This window comes from Strigops habroptila, chromosome 10 (genome assembly GCF_004027225.2).
Source record: "Strigops habroptila isolate Jane chromosome 10, bStrHab1.2.pri, whole genome shotgun sequence".
Classification (NCBI taxonomy): domain Eukaryota; kingdom Metazoa; phylum Chordata; class Aves; order Psittaciformes; family Psittacidae; genus Strigops; species Strigops habroptila.
Genome location: NC_046359.1, coordinates 22615719 through 22639052, shown reverse-complemented (window position 1 = coordinate 22639052; position 23334 = coordinate 22615719). Strand labels below are relative to the sequence as shown.

The 23334-nt window shown below is 38.4% G+C and overlaps 1 protein-coding gene across 1 annotated transcript in view; it reads left to right on the top strand.

Moving 5' to 3' along the window:
• The window catches only part of RMDN2 (regulator of microtubule dynamics 2), a 48138-nt gene that overhangs the window by 9102 nt on the left and 15702 nt on the right, over positions 1-23334 (top strand). The window contains exons 5-7 of the mRNA XM_030500117.1: positions 1847-1907; positions 15322-15397; positions 17084-17161. Of these exons, the coding sequence (XP_030355977.1) occupies positions 1847-1907; positions 15322-15397; positions 17084-17161 (215 nt within the window). The remainder of the gene's footprint in view (positions 1-1846; positions 1908-15321; positions 15398-17083; positions 17162-23334) is intronic.

Sequence of the window (23334 nt, the reverse complement as noted above, 5' to 3'; positions counted from 1 at the left end):
GCTGTTGACTCTGGATAGTGCCTTAAAATCCTATATTGTGTTGAGAACCAGATAGATACAGAATGTGAAAAAAAGATGCTGTCAGCATAATTTCTTAATTACATCTTTGGGAGAGGAAGAGGAATAAATAAATTCCAAGGCAAAGTCAGGGGTTTTTTCCTGCTTTCCTGTGGCAAAGGAGCACTCCTGCATATCAGCAGCCTTTTCTTGTGGTAATGGTGGTGATAATACTTTGTGAATCTGGAAAAACCATCGACCAGAAACAGAAGTTGTGTGACAGTTGATGTTGCTTCTGGGCATCTCTCCCCATGTGTCCTGCTTGACAGCTTAACCTCAACAAGGTCCTGTTTTCTTCTTTGCAGCGCTTTGTTGCTTCTAAAAGCATTGCTCTTTCTTTCACTATCTGGATGCATATTAGCTAGAGGAATAGTTTGCATTTCCCTTTTTGTTTTGGGCCTTCTCTTTGTTACAATAAAACCTACATCTTTTCTACATGTGTCACTTTCCTCCAGTTAAAACACTGTTCTTAAAATAATCCCTTTTGCCTGTATCTGGGAATACTTTTCTCTCCCCTTTGTTTCTCCATTGCCTCTCCTTTTTTTTGTTGCACCAAATTCAGGTTTTCCAAGTTTTATTTCTTATTTTGTGACTCTTTTCCTGTTTTCTACTTTTTGTTCTATTAGCAGTGACAACATCACTGACAAAGCACTTTTGGCTGCCCTTTGTTAACCTCAAAGGCAGTGTCATGCCTTTGTGCTGTGATTACGTATTCCATAGCCAACCTCAGCTTGTCCAAGGTGCTTGTCTCTATCATTCTGTCATCTGAATACTCATGAAGACTTGCACTGTCTTAGCTATTTAATTGATACTAGCTTTGCTTTAATAGCAGTTTGGCTTCTTTGTATGGAAATCATGCAGCGCAGTGGGGATTATGACAGGGACTAAATTACAACAGTAAGCTCTGTTGCTTTATCCTTCGCTTTTACCAGTGACTACCTGTAGCCTCAGCTGATGAAAGATAATGGCATGGCAAAAGACAGGGAGAGATAAAGAATGACGGAATGAAATTGGGTCTTAGGTATTGAGTAATCAGCTTAGTTTGGCTCATTCTCATGAAGTAGTGGGTGGCAGCAGCCTTTTTCATCTCAGCTTTTGGAAATGGTGCAGAGGGATTGAGACTGCGGGGGAGCTGGCGGTAGTTTTGTGGGTTTTTACATTCCAGGGAGCTGGGGGACTGTGTATGCTGTTCTTTGTTTTGGTGAAGTTAACTTGCAATACAGAAATGTCAGGGTGGCGTAATTGGTTGCAGCTGAGACTTTGCAAACAGCAAAGCATCTCATCTGAACTTCCTACTGGGAGCGTGGGTTTGATCAAATCACCAACTGTCATTTTTATTCAGTTAAAAGTGGAGCTAAATGGAAGCCTTTGTGCTGGAAAGGAACTACAACTAGTTCATTCCTGTACCCAAGGCAGGAAACAGCTTTGCTTATTTTTCTGCCAGGTGCTTCTTTAACCTGCTTGTAAGGGGTCTTCAGTCTTACAACACAGCACGGCCTCCTTTGGCAGTCTAGTTCAATCTTTCCTGATTTACCTGCATCTAAATTGGATTTTAAGAGGAAATACTAAAATTGCACCCATATATATACATATATATGCACACCTATTTACATACGGGTATGTAAATGATGTAAAGCCAGTATGTTACATTGTCCAGCTACATGTTTACAAGAATGGGAAGCGATTTCTTCTTTGCAGCTAGAGCATATGAGGTTGCTTCATTATTGGGAGTTGCCTAAACCACAGAAGAGTGCAATAAATCCTTCAATATACTGTATTCCATTTCCAGGAAAGATTAAAGCTGAAAAGGCTGTTCAGCTGGATGACAGGAGTGCTGAGAGTCACCAGTGGTAAGTTTGAGAAAGTGTGCATTTTTCCAACTTGTGTGTGTATATCAGATCCAACAAAAAAACCCAGCTGTCTTTGGCTCTAAACAGTGCCCACAGCAAATTACATTTATCATACTGCAGTTTGACATAAATTTCATAAATGATTCACTAATAGTTGTCATAGTTTTATAGAACTCAATTATCAGTTGCAGCTAAAAATTACATTGATGTATTTTGTGAAGCATTTACTATGGCATGTGAAAACTCAATCACCATACTTCAGTATGTACCATGAAAAGCAGAAGTGAGTATTTGCTTAAACCAATATATTATTGCTCAGAGAAGCCATAGTTTTTCATTTACCTTCTCTTTCAACACTTTACAAAGTAATGTCATTTGACCTCATATTTTGTCTTTTCTTTATGATAATCTAAATTCTAATTTAGATTTTAGATTAAAAATAAGCAATGAGAGGGCTATGGAAGTTTGAATTAACTTCTCATTTTTTGTTTTACCTTATCATTTTTCTTCAAGTTTGGCAGTTGGATTAATTTTGTAGACCTTGCCAGGACCAACGAACTCTTTGCAAATGTAAATATTTTTTTATCAAATCAACATTATCAGGTAAAAGATAATTGTGCTGAATTCTAGCAGGTAGTTCCTCTATTTTACTTTATTAATTTTATTGAGCTCCTGATTTCTAATATTGCTAGTTTTTCCATTTTGATTTCTATGTCCTTCATTAATTTTGTCATTACACATGTAGGGTAGGATTTCACTTAACTTTTACATATCTAAGCCAAATCCTTTTATCTCAAGCTTGCTTCACAATCTAAAAAGAAGTAACCTCTTCTGGAGTGCAGTTCACCTGAGTCCATTTTGTCCATCTGCATTAGGGTGAGATGAATGTCTGCTGAGGTTCTGTTGACATCTCCATTGCCAATAAAGGGAGCACATGTCAGCTATCTCAGATTTAGATAGTTGATTAGACACAGATAGATATTTTCATTTCATTAGGTGACTCTCTGACTTGGTCTCTCTTTCCTAAACTTCAAGAATGGCTATGTTATTGTTCCGCACTGTGTTCCTGTGAGCATTGCCTTATTTCTGATTCTTTTTTATCCTTCTGTTTATAACAACTAGTGAGCCAAACACCTGCTTTGTAACAGTGACATGATAGAAATGGAGTGCTGTGGGAATCTTGGCTAAGCTTCACTGCCACAGACAGATTTGCATTTGCTCTTTCTCATGTCTTGGAAGTAATGATGATGCCTGCCTGGAGGTGTAGCCTAGGCCCCATGTGGCTCTAATGTGGCAGTTTAAGATAGGAGAATTTGGTTTTGGCCTTCCCCAGCTGTTTGTTAATTCCTGTCTGCTGGAGGTTGCCCTGTGGCAGCAAAACCAACAGAAGAGGATCATCTGAGCATCACTGCTGAGTGTAAGGTAATTTGAACCCCATAGCTTGGACACCTACTGAAAGCAGTTTACAGCCATTTCTGCCGTTTGCCTGGCCACAGCCAAGGTCACTTCTTCAGAGTAATGCTGGTGTACCCCTCTCAGCTAGAGCTATGTGTATGAACAATCACAAAAGCTTATGCAAGCACAAGTCCTGTCCCTCCTTTCTTCCCCAGCCCATGAGACTGACAAAAAATCTCCTGGCATAAATACTTCACTGGCAGAAACTACAGTGATAAAACATTACATGTTGTTCAGGGAGATGTAGGTGGTCTGCTGGACTTCAGATGTAAGATCCTGTACTGGCAGGCACATCTAGCAAGGGAAGAATTGTGAGTGTAAGGAGATCTGTTCCAGAGGTTAGCTCAGAAAGCCTGTTTGCGAGGTTAAAGAGGAAAATCTTATGTTTTGTAAGCTACTGCTTTTTATAACAGGCAATGGATTTCTGTGTGGTTTACAGTTTTCATCCTTTTTGTATCTGGGTTGCAAGTGAATGAGAGGGTTTTATCACTACTAGCTGGTGGCTTTCTAACTGTAGATGGACTCCACAGATTTGAATAGTTTGGTATAATACTTTTTTCTAAATATTGTATCTGCTTGTCTGTCTTTTCTGAAGTCTTTCTTACTTGGTGCATAATTTTTCAAGTGTGTTGCCCCATACTATTTATGCTGCTCTGAGGCTGTGAATACTGGGTAAAATGAACTTCCATGATCCAGATATTTATATGTTTTTGTCTAGCCCACCAACTGATGTTCAGTCTCTACAGTGGTCTCAGTGGTCTCAGTAGATCCCTTTCTGCTGTGCTGCTGCTTAAGCAGGTGGACTCGCTTTGTAACTGTACATTTCTTTTTTCTTTCTTGGTAGAGTACTTTACACACATTTCATTGGTTTGATGTTGATTGCAGACTGTTTCTAACATTTATTGAGATCATCTAGGGTTTGTAAATGCTTGCATCCCCTCCCAGATGACAATTTTATTTTAAAAGTGTTTAGTTGTTTGGTGGGATTTTGAAATAATTGACTTCATTAATGAAATTACTGGAAGATAATGGACCCAGCACAAAACTTTGTGGAACACCTATAATGATGCTCAGGTTCACAGGAACCTGGTTCTGCAACCATCTCTACAGGTGATTTAATCTAAATATTTCCATGGTTAGATTTTGAAGAACATCGGAGAGGACAAAGATAGAGGCCACATAAAGGTCAAGCTATACCCCATTCGTTGAATTCCTCTAATATTCCAGGCTTGTTCGTCTTGTCAGAGAAGAAAAATATTTTTGTTTGATACAGTTTGTTCACTACAAACTTAGGTTAATTCTTTTGTATGCTTCTGCACTTAACAGAATAATTTACCCCAGAATGGTTAGGCTGGTTTATCTGTAACCCCTGTCCTTTCCTTTTCTTTTTTTGTAGATAGCAATCATGTTTGCCCTTTTCTTTCTTCTGGAACTTTCTGCATTACCCATTTTCTGCATTTTGATAGTTATCTATATGTCAGATCTGGATTGTTTGAGTCTGGCTAATGCAAATTTATCCTTTTTTTTTTTTTTTCTCCTGAATGTTATTTTAGATGTTAATCCCTATGAACTGGAAATAAGATTTCAGGGACTCTTCCCTGTAGAACCTGTGCTAAGTTGTGTACAAACAGAATTTTGCCAAACCTCGTAAATAGATACTGCACAAAATTTCTGTTTGTGAACAGAAAACAATGCAATACAATTAAGGCATGAAGCAATAATATGTGAAAGTAATATGAAATCCATAGTTTAAAAGGATAATAAGAGAGAAAAAACTTAAAAACATATCAAATATTTATACAAAAATACTAGGATCATGAGCAGGCGGTCACTTAAAGAAGAATGGCATACCAGTTTTACCTAAGGTCAGAGAGGAAGGGCAGTACCCAGTTCCAGAATGATGCCTAAATGTAGTGTTTCCGTTATATGTGTCTGCGTGTGAGCGAGGGACTTATCCTTCAGTTTAAGGGAATGGAGAGTTGGTAGGCAACATGTGCCATTTGAAGTGCCAGGATATTTGCGTGGCATGGCAAATATCACAGAGGACCTTTGGGGGTTTTTACCCTTCCAGGCCAGCAGCTGGAAGTGGTGGAAAGCCCTAGGGCATCTTCAGTGGCAGTAGGCACCAGTGTGCAGGCAGGGATCCTGTGAGTTGAACAAGGTCTCCATTGACTGTAATAGGAGATCAGATACACAGATGAGCAGCTCAGCATGAATGCAAGCTCAGTGTGAAGGCAGTGCTGTCTCAGACCAACATCCTTCCTTTTCATCTCACTGCTAATGTAACATTTTCTTAAGCTGTATAAGGTAAATAATCTTAGCCTAAGATAAGCCCATCTGTTTGTTAGACAGTTTTCTCATTTTTCATGTAAGGTTATCTCCTTGTCTATCAGTTACTGGTGAGGAAGCTGGCTTTCTGACCTTGACTAAGGAAGACTTTGATTGATTTCTTTCTAATTTGCACTTTCTTATTTCTGAGCGGTTTTGATATTTCCCATCAGCACAACTGAGGTTTTAACTCATGTTTGGTATAGCTGTTATCTATATTGTCCACTAATACATTATTTCTTATGTTCTCTTAAGCTGTTAAATATATTATAGCTTGCTGAATGAGTGAGGATTAAATGATAGGCCTATTTTTTTACTGGTCCTGTTCCTTGCTCTCTACTTGCAGTTAACCCTTGGGGGGGTAGGAGCAATATAAACAAAGAAGAAATTGAATTCAGCCTTGTTGGTTTCAGCTTCTGTCATGATTTCCTCATTGCTAATTGCTCTGTACTTTCATTTATGTTTCTTTTCATTTTGCTTTATTTATACAGCCTCTTCTTATGTCTCTTCTTATGTCTCTATGCAGCCTACTTCATATGTCTCTTGTAAGTTGCGATTTAATTTGTATTTATCATTTTTGATATATATATACCTTTAAATATGCCATCCAGTTCTGAGATAGATAAATATCTATATATAGATATATAGAGAGATAGATATATCTGTAACACCCATCCAATATCCTCAGCTTAGCCATGTGCTCTTATTTTCACTTTTAGGGTCAATTACTTTTAAATTTTTATGTCAATAGAGAACACCTCACTGGAGCTGAATTAGTCTTTAGAACTATTTTCCTGCCTTTCCTCTGCGTCAAAAAGGGTCATTTGTTGCTATGCTTTTGAATATTGTCTCTTAATTATTCTTCTAGAATACATTTTAGAACATGGTCCTTTTTAATGGTTTTGTTTTCTTCGTTATAAATGCACGCCATGCCTGTCAAGCGAGGATTTAAGGCTATAGACCTCTTTGAAAGTTTCTTCTGAAAGCTTATCCCTGCTGCTTGAAAGTTCTGTTTACCACACACCCTGACTGACATAACTGTTCCAGTAAAGCCTTAGTGTGGATGAGTTATACTGGCAAAAACATCCCTTTTCCAGAGCAGCGTTCTTCCTTTTTTTAGGAAATTGCTGTAAGCTGTCTGGGAAATAGGATGTCTTTTTTGTTTCCATCAGGAGAATTTCATGGAATGGTCTCATGAGCAAACTGTTGCTAATGTAGTTGCATTCAACTCTCTCACCTTACTTTTCATATTTACTTTGTAAAATTGTGAAGAACAAAAAACCTGCCATATATCTTAGTAGATCACCTATATTTTTTTTGTAAAACTGTATTATAAAATATATGAACAATAAAGCTGGCCAACTTAGTAATCTGAATACTCACAAGTAACCAATATTCATCCTCAAATTAAATTTGTTAAAGTATATGCAGAAAGAACAGAGCAAAATGTCTTGAAGTATTCAGCCTGTTTTGGTAATGAACTTGTGCAGCTGTGAATAATTTTCATATCTGAATCCAGATTTTTGAAGATGCAATCATACTTAATATTGTACTTGCCAATGAGATCAAAAAACCTTCAGCTTTTTTGAATGGTGACCTCAAAAACTGAAGAAAATGGAAACACTAGAAAGGAGAAACATAGCTGTAACCTTTTAGTTCTATGACCACTCAAAAGAGAGGCAGAATAAATATTCTTAGTGACTTGTTCCTTTGTTCAGCTGGTGTCAATTATTCAAGTTGTGAAGGAACTCGCATGCAAAAGTTAGCGCCAGCCAGTTGCAAGTCATCTGGTTTTTCCCAAACTTCAAACAAAATCTTTCTGTGGGTCAGTGATTCCCAAATGATAGCTGTGAATCCTCACAGCTCATCTTGGACCATGGAGCATCTTTATCATCCCGATTTTAATTGGAAGAGCTATGCGAAGAATTCAGCGCTATAGTTGCTTTGGATGGCACTACTTTACAATTAGAGAAAACACAAAATGTAGAGGCATGTTCATAGTGCTTTTATTTAAAAGTAAACAATCATATTTGAAATATTTTTACAGATTTGCAAAGAAAAGAAAGGTTACTAGATGTGGCCAGTGTTCGTGACGTTTACTTAGAAAGATCATTCTTTGCACTGAGCTTTAGTTTGTTTGCCAAAAGCAAATTTAGTGCTGCCATTAAGTTTGGGTTACTGTATAGAATTTACCCGCTGATAGGATTCGTATAGAATCGTAGAATGGTTTGGGTTGGAAGGGACCTTAAAGATCATCCAGTTCCAGCCCCTCTGTCACAGGCAGGGACACCTTCCAGTAGACTAGGTTGCTCAAAGCCCCATCCAACCTCGCCTTGAACAACAACAGCACATGTCTTATTTAGATTGGAGTAAAGTTATCAAGTGAAAACCTACTGATTTTAAGTGAACACCCACCCTGAACCACAGCTGCCCCAAGACTCTTCTCTATTGTGTGTATGTGGATTACACAGAAGTGCAGAAACAAGTTTCACAAGCTGAGGGTTGTCCATGGAAGTGGGTTACAGAGCTGACAAGTTTCACTGAGGGAACATTTTGGAAGAGAATGGAATGGCTTCATTGAATAATTACCACTTACCTGGGTGTTTTGGCTGATCTGTATTAGAAAGCCAAAAAATGGAGAAGGATATAATTATAGAAATCATATTAGCTACTGTTGTAGTGATTTGTTATTCAGTTCCAGGACTGATTCAAAATGTTGACCCTTGTATTCACATATAATTCTGAGCTGAGCTTGTGCCTGGGCTAGAACTGATTCTTAGGGAATCTTTGATTTGCTAGTATGACTTTTGTTAGTGTGACTTATACTTTGACTTATGCTCTATTTGGTATACAAAGAGATGAAAGAAGTGATAATCCCAGGTAGAATATATTTCAGTGAGGAAGTCTAGAGCTTGCAAAGATACTGAGAGGCTTGTCTGTAACAGGGGAGTATCTAGCCAGAAGGTGTTTTGTATTACTTGAGAGATACAGAGTGTTCAGAAGTGTAGAAATTGTGTTTCTACACAAAGAAAGTATTCAGAAATGTAGAAACTTTTAAATCATGTGTCTTGTGAACAAAAGGTTGTAAACTCACTCATAATAGGATAAAGAATTGCTCAGAAGATGGTTCCTAAGAAAGTCTACTACTGTATTGGCCCAACTGGGATTAAGTTTCTCCTAGAATTCAATCAATGAATTAACTTTAAGAGATTACTACCCTGCATGATAAAGTCAAATTCTTAAATCCATATAACTTGGTTATTTTGCAGAAGCAGAAAAAATATAGTTCTTATGGAAGAAGAACTTTTGTATTGGGAGGCATGTACATGCAAAGGGATTTTACAAACTTCTCACAAAAAATTGAACTTTTTTCACTTGTAATCTCAGTAACAGAATTAGAACAGATAATTTGTCCGATTTGTAGGGTGCAGTGGCATAAGAGCAAGTCTCTAGTGAAACAAAACACTTTAAAATTGTAGATTATGTTGAAGGATATTATCATATTACTAACAACTTTTAAATTAAGTTTTCTTAACTAAATGCTTGTAACCTTCTGCCCTTATTATCCCTTGTTTAGACTTGGAAGACGCAGACAATTTACAAGCCACAAGCATCGGTTTCTATCACACAGTCTTATTTTTCAGGAGTTGATACCTTGTGCAGAAATTGTTTCAATTAAAACTTGGTATAACAAAGTTTCAGGGTAGTAGTTATTTGCCCTGTATTTGGTTCATGGGAAGACCAGAAAAGTTTACAGCAATTTGTTGTTAATTATGCTTCATCTTAGTAAGCTTTAAATTACTTACAAGAATAATTTAAAATTTCAAATACAGAAGGGCAAATTCAGAAGCCGTTTCTGAAAAGCGGTAACTAGTTCTCTAGTGAGTGGATCAGAGGGTTGCATAGCTTCTGTGTATTTAAATGACAGAATGGTGGAAGGGCATGCATTAGGCCTGTGCAGTTGCTGGGGTTAGTGATTATATCTGGTAAAAGTCACTTTCTGTGGGGGGAAAAAAAACCAACAAACAAAACCAACCCCAAAAAACCAACCAAACAAAAAACCCAAAAAAACCCCAAACCCAAAAACCCCCAAAAACCCCAACCCAAAAGAAAAAAAGAAATCACAGTCTAGTAGGGGTTTGGATTGTTTTGTTTTGTTTTCCATAGAGCAGGTCAGTGGAGTATTTCAGTTCAGAAATGTTGTTGCAATGCTTCGGGGTACTTGCAGTCCCTTCTCCAAGTTCTCCATCTGCTGATCTTTCTTCTTGGTGTGTGTCTCCCTCCCTGCTGAAGAGAGGTAGCAGATGCTGGCACTTGCATGGTAGTAGCCCTTCACCAGGGACTGAGCTCAGGTCTGTAGTCCAGCCTGTGAGGAAGAATATGATGCATCCTCTGGGAAAAGGTTCTTGAAATAGCAGTACATTGGTGAAACGCTGCAGCATCCTCATGCAAGTGAAAAGGAGGTAAGTTGGAAATGTGAAAAGATCTATTTGCTGCAAGCTTTTTGCCAGAATCGTCACAGAGGAAATAATGCTGACAACTTAGGACCCCTATTACGTTTCTGTCAAGGACAACTATTGTGTCACTGTCCTTGAAAGCTGTTATTTCACTCTGTTTCCATGTTTGTGAAGACTATGTCTAGCTAATTTCTTCAGGATTGTATTTGCACTAAAGATGTCTGTTATAAAATAAAAGTTAAATTTCTGGAACTCAGAAATTTAACACAGTTGCGGGTTCCACAGAAATGCAGAACGTGGCATCCACATGTTCTACTGGTGAACTTCTGTGGATATGCATGAACAGCAGCATTTTTCCTTGGTTTGGTATATTGTATATGTTGCAATAAATTATTAAGACAGAATTCTTAAATGTCTTTTTTTAAACTGATACATGGAATTGTTTCCGTATTTTTGCAAGCATCACCTACGCAAGTGTGTGCTACATCTGATGTTTCCCTGGAGCTCAGCTTCAGTGCTCTGGTGAATTTTTAGTATAAAAACTATATTTCTGCCAATTTCTACAAAGTAGACTCAGTTATAGTCCAAGAAGAAGAAAAAGGAAAGGAAAAAAAAAAAAATCCAAACAAAATATATCCAAAAACCATGAACAAAACCCTGCCTAAACACTTCACTTTGCACCTTGGCGCATTTTACTTTGTAGATTGGCGATCTTTCACATTCTTAGCGACTGCTTCCATACCCTCACCACCATGAGGAAGGTGATATCAAACTGATGCCTTACTTTTCCATGGAAATTTAGTATCAGATGCATTTTTATAGATTAAAGGCTGTGGTAGAAAAATGATACAATTTGAAAACTGATCTCTCGAAGGGTAATGCAACAGGGATTATAAACTGTAATAGAAGTTGCAAAATCTCCCTCTGTGGGAGTTGATATCACACTGAAGGCAGGTTAAAAAGAAAGCCCGAGGGTCTGGCTCCCTTGCAGACTGTCAGAATTTGTAAGTGTGTGAAACTGGTGAGGGAGGGAGTTGTTGGCTAAGAAATAAGGTGAGATGCACAGGACTCTGAGCTGTGCAGAAATGGGAAGCCGCAGGAACACTTTTAGAACTGGAATGGGAATGAACTTCTTTTCATTGGACCGCTTGTGTTACCCACACATTAGCCTTTACTCAGACCACCTTATATGTCAGATGTGCCTTGGGTGAAGAGGAGGGAATGAAAGAGGTACGAAATATATGAATTAAATATTTTGTATTAGTAAATAAGACAAACTCTCTTCCCATTCACAAAGTTGTAGCAATTGCAATTAAGAAAAACTTCCATGTCTATACTAGGCTGCTAAAAGAGAGAGACCTAGACTTCCAAGTGTAAGCTCTGCACCTACACATTTCTAAAGTCTACATGAAATAAGAGGGGTTTCTGGAGTTGGGATACATGGAAGGGGATGTAGAAGAGGGAGGAACAAGCCTGGGATGATGCATGTTATTTCTGATTTTGGGCCTGTGAAATTTATTAGGGAAAAGGTAAAACTTGTTGTATTTGAGTGTCCTAATGTGGCTTAATCTTGATTTGAGACTTTAAATCTTTCTTCTAAAACCATCTCATATGGGATAAGCTGTGGTTGCCAGGCTCTAAGTGCTGGTAGCATCTCTGCATTTTTGGTACTAAAATTCAGGTTGCTTGCAAACATGGTCAATAAAATTCACTGGATCAACCTGCTGTTCTTCCTTTGCAGCAGGCAAGGTATGCCCCTTGCAGTTTTACCTTCTCTGAATATGCGCAGCAATTCTAGAACACCAGAAGGGAAAACGTTAATTCATCTTGATCTGGACCCCTCTACATGAGGGGTACATAGGTACTCTGCATCCATTTCTGTCAACTACAGTTTCTTGCAAGTCTGAGTTTCAGTGACATTGTTTGCAGCAAAGGGATATGGTGCTGACTTATTAGAGAGTTTGGTTGTGTTTGTGCTTAGGAAAGGAGTATTAATTGTGGATGATTAATCTGTATGCTTCTACACCGTTTTCAGTAACTTTTCTTACACCTGGAAATACCTTTTTTAATGTTAATGGAAGTACTGTGCCTGTCTAATGAGGTTATGAGCGTTATGTTTATTTAGATGAACATGTCTGTGGCTGGTTTTTCACATTACCGAGTAGCACTAGCTCAGCAGCGAGGCCACTTCTTTGCAGCACCTAGGTGGCACAATTTCCTCTTTATTTTTCTCTGTGAAGGTACTGTAAGTGGTATTTTAATCTTGCTGTTCAAGGGGCGTAAGGCAAGCAGTGGTCGTGAGGAAAACCAGAATCCATTGCTCTAACAAAAGAAGGGTATTTGCACATTGTGTCATTATTTTTTAATTTACACCCCCCCCCAATTTTTACGGTGGGGCGCAAGGTGAGGATGTGGCCGAGCTGCGAGAGGCCCCTGTGCTGTGGCTGCCTGCCGTGCCCCTGTGTCACCGCGAGGTGGGGCAGGTGACAACGGAGCGGGGAGCATGAGGGTGCCCGGCACGGCACAGCGGCGGCGCTCGCCGGGCCCTGGGCCTCCGAACGGTGGTCGGGGTTGAATCAGACAACAACTGGTGTTTCCAGCTAGTGCCTTCCTCGTTTTCTCTGAACGTTTGCTTCCCTGTGAGGGTGCTGAGGCGCTGGCACAGGTTGCCCAGAGAAGCGGTGGCTGCCCCATCCCTGGCAGTGTTCAAGGCCGGGTTGGACGGGGCTTGGAGCAGCCTGGTCTAGTGGAAGGTGGCCCTGCCCGTGGCGGAGAGGTTGGAACTGGCTGAGCTTTAAGGTCCCTTCCAATGCATACCATTCTAAGACTAATGTTACCCTCTGCATCAGTGAAAATAAAGTTTGCTTTGTTTTTAAGCTCTTTGAAAATTATTTAAAATGCCTAAGAAGTCTTTTCTGGGGGAAAAAACAAAAACAAAAAATCACAACAACAAGAAGAAAACCAACCAAAAAAAACCCCACAAAAAAACCAGACATCCCCCCCAAAAAAAACAACCAACCAAACAAAAAAAATCAAGCCAAATCCCCCTTCTTTAAAAAAAATGAAATGAATATCTGAAATGCCATAGAACTCCGAAAATTAAATAGTTGATTTATGCTAATTGCCTGCCTAGCCCAGTTCAAAAGTATGAAATAAAAAAACCCCAACAACCCCCCCAAAAACAACAACAACAAAAAAAAATGCTAATACATGAAAGACATTCTTACTTTTTCCTTGGGAAAAAAAAAAATTAAAATTGGTAGGTTAGCTTATTTTCATTTGTTGGAAGTTTTATTGGGATTTCCCTCCCCAGAGATTTTAGCTGTAAGTAGAAGTTTTTCTTTGAACTAGTTTAAATTAAGGCCTTCTTTCTTGTCACGCACAGACAGGGAAATACTGCAAGATGCTGGATTAGCTTGTTCGCTTTTCATTGTTTTCTTTTGTAGCAGCAATCCGTTTAGCTATGGTATGCTGAGTTTATCTGATTAGCGCTTAATGAGTGAAGGGAATAGGGGAAATGTTGCATGAGTTACTTAAGCCTAATAAAGTTTTCAGTACCTTCCCCCTCTTTCTAAATACCTGAACTTTCCTGACCCCCACCCCTTGCTTTTCCCCTCAGCTGCAGCTCGTTCCCACAAGAAAGGCGCTCCCCCCGCAGCTTTAACTGTCAGAAGTAGTGGTGCCATTAGCCAGATTTTGTTCAGTGCACATTGGTCACAACATGCATCCTGCTCTACAGTGTTTGACAATCTGTCTGGAGCTTTTACAGATTCAACTGCTGTTGTTCTGCTGACGTGCATGCATTACCTGGGAACACTTACTGAATAAAAACACAACAACCTGTAGGACGAGTATTTCTAACTTAAAATCATTAGCTATAACTGTAAGCAGTAAAATGGTTTCTTTAGTTCTATTAGCAGTGACATTTTAATGAGGATTCGCTGGAGCCTGAATAATTACATTACATAAAGAAATTCAAGAAAAATGAGGTTAGTAATGCTTTAAAACCATGTGTGCTATACAGATTGAGGTTCTGTTACCATCATTATCTCGATAAGTTTCTTGTACAACTCATGTTTTCCTCTGGACTTCAACTTGTTTTCCCTCTTCAAGGTTTAATTTTTGTTTTCACTTGATACTGCGTTGTAAAATTTTAAATACAAAAGCAAAATTCTGAAAAATTTAGAGAAATAACCTGTATTAATTTATGATGCTTAAATATATCTTTGGTGGTTCTGTTAGTTTTATACAGAAATGCAAAGTTGTCTTAATACCAATGAAAATAGGTCAAAGGAAAGTACAACTGATGTCTGCAGGAGATTCCTTATACATGGTAGGTACTATAGTGGTTAAAGTAATTAGGAAAAAGCTAAGGAAAAAAATTAGGTAGATTGTCAGTAAGACAATTCTGTTGCTTGGAAAATCTGAATCTTTATAGGTAGGCAGCTCTGAAAGTATTTTCAATTATACCTGCTTAACAATACAAATTTTTAATAGAAATGATCTCATTTCTTTTATCACTGTCAGCGTCCCAAATTTATAATAACAATAGTAATCATGTTAATAATCTTAGCAGTAGGCAGCTAGTAATAGCAGTAGCAATCCTGTTAGAGCAGAATGTGTGTGTATGTTTTTAAATAATTTTGAGGGTATTAAAAGAATGCTAAAGGTGCAGGAATGCACCAAGATGCTTGAGAAGGGTAGAAGATGACTGTGAATGTTTTGAGGTCTGCACAGCTTCCTGCTGAGCGTGCCCCAAGGATTTGCCTTCCTGGGTGAGGTACCACAGTGATGCTGTTCACGTTCCTAGTGCCTAGCACTGCAGAGCACAGCCTGTCCAGTTAAACTGCTGTCAGTGCAGAACCAAGCTGCAAGTGTCGCGCTCTGAACTAAATGGTGGAAATTTTGGAGGAGAAATCCCTGTTTTATCGTTTCACTGACAGCCCAAATAGTATCATTTAAATTTCTTCTCGTTTCCATTACTGTACTGTTTTCTGTTTTGTTTTTTGTCTGCTCCTGAATATGTACCACTCATGCCAAACTTCTGTCCAGCCATCAAGATGAAAGAAAGTTGTTAATCTGTGAATTAGGTATTGAAATATTTTGTAATTTGATTTAAAGCTTTATTTAAATCATGAAAAGGATGTGTGTGTGTTTTTCTTTTCCCCTCTCAGGTTTGCAATTATGTGTGGCTATATGTCTCAGTTTGAAAGTGTACAAAACAAAATCAGGAATGGTTATCTCTTTAAGGTATGTTTTTGTAGGGTTTTGTGGTTTTTTTAAGCTATTCCTTTAAATTATTTCCTTATATAGTCAAAGACAGATTTTTCCAACACAGTAATTCATCCTCACAGATCTATTTGGGTGTCAAGGTTAAAATGAAAAAGATATCTTTATGTATGCAAATATATGCCTACAAAATATAAGAATTCAGGTAGGATTCTGGGAGCAGCATTAAGGTTTTTGTTTTATTTTGTAGTCAAAAGGGGGGAGGAAAAGGGAGTAACAATTCTGATTAGAAAATAGAACCATGGAATATTAAGTGATGAGCTAACACAGTTCTGCAATCAACCTTCATGCTACCCTTCAGAAGTAATATTTGTTTTAACACCATCTTTTCGAAGGTAATTGTGGTTTTTAGAGTTAGCGGTTTGTGTTACATGTGCTACTCCCCGCACTCCTTGTCCTCGGCATTTCTTAGGCGCTTTCCATCCCTTGCCCTCCCAGCCAGCACCCCCCATTTCTGGGTGTCAGTGAAAGGCAGCAGATGTGTTCCACTTCCCAGGGAATGCCAGGGATGTGTCCCTATCACATCATGTCCATGTCAGGGCTTGGAATGTCATGGAGCTTTCCTACAAGAGAGCATTAATTATACATGAGCTGTGCCAAGAGAGTTAAGCCCTGAGTACTGGGACAAGCTGGGAACAACGAAGGGAAAATGACAAATAACACAAGTGCTGCAGTTGTTTAAGGAAGGAATTTTAAAACAGCCTGCGGTGTTAGCAGGAGCCTTTTCAGGGAGGTTTTCCTCTTCACAAGTAATTACTGAAATCTATGTGAATCATTTGGAAATGTTGAGGAAATAATAGCATGAAAACATAGCTCCTATCTGAATATTTTGTGGACAAAATGATAAAACAGTAAGCTCTTAGATCTGTATTACTCAGATATTTTAGTAACTGCCTTAATTAGAAAAACAGAGATATCGGGGGGGAGGGGGAGGATTGAAACCTTAGAAGTGAAATTTATTTTGAGCGGCAAATGGTAGTTAGGGGTGAAATAATGTATTTCTTTTTTCTTCAAACTCAGGTCAAGCAATAAGAGCTTTCTTTAGTAAATTAGAGAAAGGAAGATACTCATGACATGTAATGAAAACGGTTTTGGAAGAAGCACGTCATTAGATACTTTCTATGTATTATGATTTCACTATACACAGAACCATTTTATTTCTGAATTTCACATTATAGTAACAATTTTCTATGTCATGTACCATTTCACTGGGACAGTCACATTCCAAGGTGGAAAAGACTGTGCTTCAGGGTGCTGGCATCAAGATCTGTCAAAGAGAGTGGTTGCTTTCTCACTGATTTGGTGTGTGACAGTTTCCTAATACTAACTGCAAATAAAGTGAATTTAATTGAAGTTGTTGCCTTTTTAAGACGAAAGTCCTTGAGTTCTTTCATTGGCCTTTAGAGCTGTGTAGTCATGTTTTAAATACAGCATGCCTTCTTGCATTGTGTGCAAAGGTGCTAAATAATGTTGTTTGCGGTTTCCCTCCACGAGGAAAGGGTTTGCCAGCTGAAATGTTTTTCCATTGTTAGAAAAGAATTGCAGCAGAAGAGAATTTCTCAATTTATGATTTGCAGCAAACTTCCTAGAATGTAAACACACTTGTCAAACAAACATCGAAAGTGACACTGATTTTCTTTCTAATAGGAGCACCTAGACAAAGCAATTGAACTTAAGCCTCAAGATCCCTTGTTATATTACCTAAATGGAAGATGGTGCTATTCAGTAAGTTGGTTTTTTGTCTAACATATGAATTGAGTATACTGAAAAGTGATGATGCGTTTGAAATGAAATAGTGGGACTTAAGACAATATAGGTATTTATTGAAGTAGATATTTTGAGCTAAATGAAACAGTACATTTACATTTCCTGAATTAACTTCCACATGTCTGATGTTAACTGCTGACCATTCCTTACATTAAGTAAGCTGTGCTGTGCTTAAGTAAGCTGTGATGATGCTCCTCTTAGACCCTGTTTTTTCTGTGTGTCCCTCATTGTTGTGTTCAATTCTTATCTGAATGTATGAATGAAAAGAAATTGATATTTGGAAGGGAGGAGGGGTGACTTCTTCATTTCAGTTCTTTGTTCTTCCTCAAACTTTCTGGTAACATAGCCTTTTAGTAACTATTCCCCATCCATAACTGAAGTTAAAGGCATTTACATGCCATGGGATTATGTCTGTGGCAGCAAGGCTACTATACTGGCTTGGTAGATTCCAGGAGAATGTCACAACAAAGATGCAAGCATAAAAATCTCCAATTCATCCAAATGTTTTGCAGGAGATACAATTTTTACTATGCTGACACAACAGGTGCTTTTAAAAATTGTGGTAATGACATAGTGGTAAGTGCTTATATATGAAAAACTCAATTGGTTTACAAATCTAGCTGTGGACTGATTTTATTATTATTTTTAGAGAAACGGTGCTTGTAATACAAGTTGGATTATTCTGAAGCTCACATCTTTGATGGCTCAGGTGCCTGTCCTTATTGGTCCATCTTTAGTGCTGTGAGGAATCTTTCATCAAAAGAAAATGTTCTTGCATAGCCTATGCTGTAAAAGATCACTGGGAGGTTTCTCTGAGTAATAACTGCTAATGTGCAGTGAATTTCGGCCCTGCCTTTTTCCTATAGCTGCTTTCAATGCCAGTCACTACAAAGTGCCTGCAAACTGGAAAGGAGTTGCTGTGATACATTGCAGGCATCGTCTTTATCTGCAACAAGACTTCATGTGAAGTAATCTTTCAGCAGTTTTTTCAGATCATATGTTTAACTTCCAAAAGAAATTTCAACAACTACATTTTTTCTCAGTTGATTTGAATAAGGAATGACACCAACTTTTTCAAAAAGCTTTTAATTTTGCTTTTCATCGCACTGTATTCTTGAATATCAGCATTAGCTATGCAAAAGTGAGTTGCTGAAGATTGTCCTATAATATGCTTACTGTGCCTCTGAAGAGCATCTCTCTAACTAGTGATTCCTTAATCAATTTTATACCATGTTATGTCAACAGCTGAATGCAGCTTCCATGTACATCAAATACTCCCAGATGTTTTTCGTGGCTTATTTCTCACTTGAGCTATAACTTTTGGAAACTTAACATACAGTCTCAGTTTACCTCGCTTTGTTCTAGTTGCACTGGTTTTTAACTTGTGTTTCATTTCAGTGACAATCGCCACTTCCTGAGTGAGTAATGCATGTAGTTTGTTGCACTCTATCATTACAAACTCATGTTCCATACTTGTAATGTCTGTGCAGGGCTTCCTTACTGAGCATTAAAGCCATAGATAGCATTTGCTTTAGGGTATGACCTGACCTGCATTTTATTAAGTGAAACAATCTACCTAACCAGATGTAGCCACTGAAATACTTAAGGATTGATTTCTGATTTTCTTTTTTTTTTTTTTTAATTCTTGCCTTCTATGACTGCCATGACAAAATGTAACTTGAAACACTTAAAACAGGTTTTCATAGTACAAATAAATGCAAATGTAGGACTGAATAACATTTTTTTTTAACTTCTGTGGCTGTCAGCTCTTAAAAACTTACTTTGTTTTGCACACTTTCAGTAGCAGGAGTTTTGACGCTCTACTGTGGAAGCTAGATCTTAATCCTAGCCTGGTGAAGCTGGTCATCACAGAATCATATCCTCATTAGTTTTAGCAGACCACATGAGTAAGTTTCTGTGCTGATCCTCTAACACAGGTTTTGGCTGTGCATGTGATATAGGTAGTTGTAGGAATTTGTGGGAGATGTCTCAAATTCTTGGTCCTGTTCTGTAGACTGTGGTGTTTCATGCTGTGGTAACTATCGCAAAAGTAGACTATTGTCTGTGGCATTAGTTCCAAATACATTATATGGGATTATGATAGGGTGCTTGAAAACTTCATTTATCACTCCTTCTCTGTACTGGTACCTGTAGATGGAGTGATGATGCTCCTCTTAGACCCTGAGCATTAAAGCCATAGATAGCTTTTCTGTTTAGTCTGGCTGCGGTTGAGGCTGGGAAGGCTGTGTTGTCCAATGTGAGGAAATTACAGAAGAAAAAGGGATGACTGAGGAAAGAAGGTTAGTTTTTACACTTAGTCTAGCTGACTTTGGGATCAAGTTAGGTTTGGCCACAATATTTGTTCTTTCATAAGTGTTGCTTCCGGGGGTGTTACTGTTTAATTTTAGTCACGTACTCTTTTACTGAAGCAGCTTAGTTAAAAGAGATAACTAGTGTTTGATATTTTATAGGCTTTGATAACACCTTGGGGAAACCTGATGTACTTAAGTCTTCCTAATAGAGTCAGGTATTTCCCATTCATTCCCTATTTAATGTTGAGGGATCTTATTACTACCTTCTAGCGCTGTTTTTCGGGCTCACAAACTGAAAGAAAAAAAATAGGTATAGCATAAAAGACTGTAAAAGGGGATGCTTCAAGTGTTGTAACTCAAGGTTCCAGTTCATTTTCACAAATGACAATCAGTTGAACAGACTTTTAGGTTAAAAGTTAAAAGTATGGTGGGGACAAATGGAGAAGATTTATTGAAAGCTGAAACCTATATCCAGACACTGTGTGCTGTACTAGTAAAAACTATTTGATTTGTGGAGTTTTGCCAGAATTTGGCTCTGACTGCCATTTCTCACCTTCCTCAGTGTAACGCAGTCCTTTGCAAAGAGCAATGGTATGGCAATGCCAAGTTTCTTTCTCAGCAATTATTCTCGCTGGGCCAGATCTGAAGCTGATGCCAAGTGTCCTAGCACCTTCCAGCAGGAAGGAGGAGCTGCATTTTCACTACCTTGCATTAGTGGGCTTTGTCTCTAATGCACAGCCAGAATTGTGTGTCACCTTGTCCAAAAAACAATTTTTGCTGTTTCTTATTCCTCTTACCATTATAAAGCCAGGAGATATACAAAAGAGGAAGATTCTGTTCTGATGTGTGTATCATCTCAGCTTTGTTACAAAAGTGCTTCTGGAATTACAATCAGGTAGGCAAGATTTTCACTAATCAATTCATAGAGGTCACAATGGGCACAATTTTGCCTGTGAGACTTGCTATGTGTACAAGGAGCCACATACAGCTCCTTGTTTTTTGGTTTGTTTTGCAAAGGTGACAAGGGAGAAAAAAAACCTGTTTTATTTCTGCATTGAGCAAACATAACTGAACACCACTAGTAACGGATAACTCTAGGAAGTGTTGTTTTAATGTTCCTTTTTTCCAGAGCTGATATGAACTTCTACTCACTGGTGATTTTTTCCAGGGTAGCTTTAGTGAGAATTTTAGGAAAAGAAGATTACCATATAAATGCAATGAAGATAGTTTAAAATATCTAGTAAGCAAAGTAAACCAGTGTTTAGTACGTAAAAGAAATGTTACTATTCCAAAGAAAAGCAACTGCAGCAAAATAATTTTAATTTAAAATGTCTTTGGTAGTGGAAGAAACTTTGCTTGGCCTTCTGTGACAAAACCAGGCTTTGTTAATTGCATATCTTTTAGGGAAGGCATAATAGTTTAAATATATGCTTAGGTTGGTTCAAATGATTTAAAATAAGTACAGTGTTTAGAGCCTTTCCTGTTTCAGCTTTGTTAAGGGAAAGTAAAAACTACTTTGCTCTCAGAGCAGCAAGAAATATTTATTGAAAGTGAATTATCTGTGGTGCATGGTCTACAGGAATTAGTTTCCTTTCCTTAGAGTTTTGAGTGCAATTATCTAATAATCCTTTATAATTGTGTGTTTGTGGGGTTTTTTAGTGTCTTAATGTTTAGAATAGCTTTTAAAATGGAGGATGTATCTAGTTAAGATTTATGGCTACTTGCCGTTACAGGACTGGCACAGAACAGTTAGCGTGTACTTCTGAAACTGGATCAGAGCCACTGGTAAAGACTAGTGGGAAGTGAAAAATTAGATTTCTTGGGATTTTCTTTTTGATGGTTACATGCCATGTGTTGGATGCATCACTGGTGTATCCAGTATCTGTACATCAGGGAACAAATTGACTCGGTTCCTATGTCTGTGTGCTCTATGTCTGCTCCTCTTACTGGAAAGTGAAAAGACCAGGGAATTCAAGTTGTATAAATGCCTAGATGCCTGTGCAGATTGTCCTGGTTCCTCAGCTGGCAAGAAAGAGAATATTTGTGTTGGAAGCCAGTGTTTGAAAACTGCTGTCCAGTTACTTAATCTCTTCCAGAAGTCAAAACATTGCATAATTATTTAATATAATTTTACATTAATATATTGTAATGAAAAAGAAACTCTCTGGGGATATTGAAGTAGATGCCATTAATATTTTATTGAAGCTGGATCAATGGGATGATTTTCCTTTATGAAAGACAACTGTGTGATCTGTCTTCAGTGAGCTGTTAGCAAGGAAACATTGGAGGAGGAAATCCTTTAGAGCTGTAAGTCCTGGCTGAATTTTCAATCCAAGTGGGTTAGTTTCCATGGTACCGATATCCTAGAATTTTAAAAGAGCTGTCAATGAGCTTGCAAACAGGGTTTGCATCTCATCAAAAGATGAGAAGACAGAAACAAAAAACCAAACTCCAACCAGCATTTTGGTTCATATGTGATTTTTGCTGATCCTAGGCTAAGGAAGTGAAAGGGACGTTAGGAAATCCCTTTTCCCGGTACTTAGGAGAGAACAGTATTTTCTGTATTGGTCTTCAGAGGAACAAAAGGCCTGATAGGAGTGTGCTGGGTACAAACTTTACAGTCAGCTGCAGGTTAACTGTGTGGGTGGCTTTCTTCCATCTTTGGTACTAGTAGAGATTTGAGTAGAATAAATGGATGAGAGCTTGCTATTTGACAGATGTATACAAGAAACTTTGAGACAAGCATCTCTGTTAGCTTTGGGATACTGAAAAGTGGCCTCCTCTCCTTGGCAGAGGACGGGCTGTCATGGTCATCCCCTCCCCTCTAGCCCTGGGGAAGTTCAGGACGTGGCTGAAGGTCCCTCACGCCATTGTTTTTCGCTCTTGAGAGAGTGGGACCAGCTCTCCTCATGGCAGCTGGGGAGCAATGTTCCTTGTGTGACCCAATAAATTAAAACCTGATATTCTGTGGAAACACAATGTTCCTTGCAGCGCTTTTGTGAATTTTCCAGCTGCTGGGGGGACTGACGTCAGGACTTGGGGGACCTAAAAAACCAAGACTCACTTTAGGTTTGGAAATCATCTGTAGGGCAAGGACAATCTTCATTCTTTAAATTTGTTGTTGTTGTAGCTATTACTTGCTGGAGAAGCTGCCTTTCTTATTATTTTCTGCTGTCCTATACCATTCTTGGAACTTGCATTAAGTGAAATCATGGTTCCACTGAAGCTGATGAGAGTTACAGTCTCCTGGTTCTTGATTTTGTATGCTTTGCACTATTTGGAATAACCTTGACTGTAGAAGTCAAATTTGCACTACACTGGAGCATGTTAGACCAAGGTTTCTGTTGCCTGTGCTTGCTTCCACACAGAGAATGCTTAATAGAGTTAGTTGGTATAATAGGAATGATGTTTCCATTTCCCTGAATGTGGCGTAAGATACTCTTAATAAAGCTATTACAAATTACAGACTGTGCTTGTGTGTGTTTAGGCAAAGGGTGTAATTTCCTGTACATCATTGTTGCTCCAGGACACAATTTTGTGTCTTGCATAAAACAGATCTTTTCCATTTGTCCCACCTCAGTCATAGGAGGGCGCAGACTGACTCAGGTGGGGTGTGATTCAGCTGTTGTGACGGGATTCACCTCATCTGTCTTTAGCCATCCACAAGGTATAATTGTCTATGCTCCTTTTTGTAGCTGAAGGGAAGAAAAAAGAGAAAGAGACGAGTGTTAATCCCAGACTAATGTAGGTGAAGAGAGATTGCCTAATTAATGGAAATGCCTTTCATTGTATTGACCATGCAAGGAACCTGGAGAACTC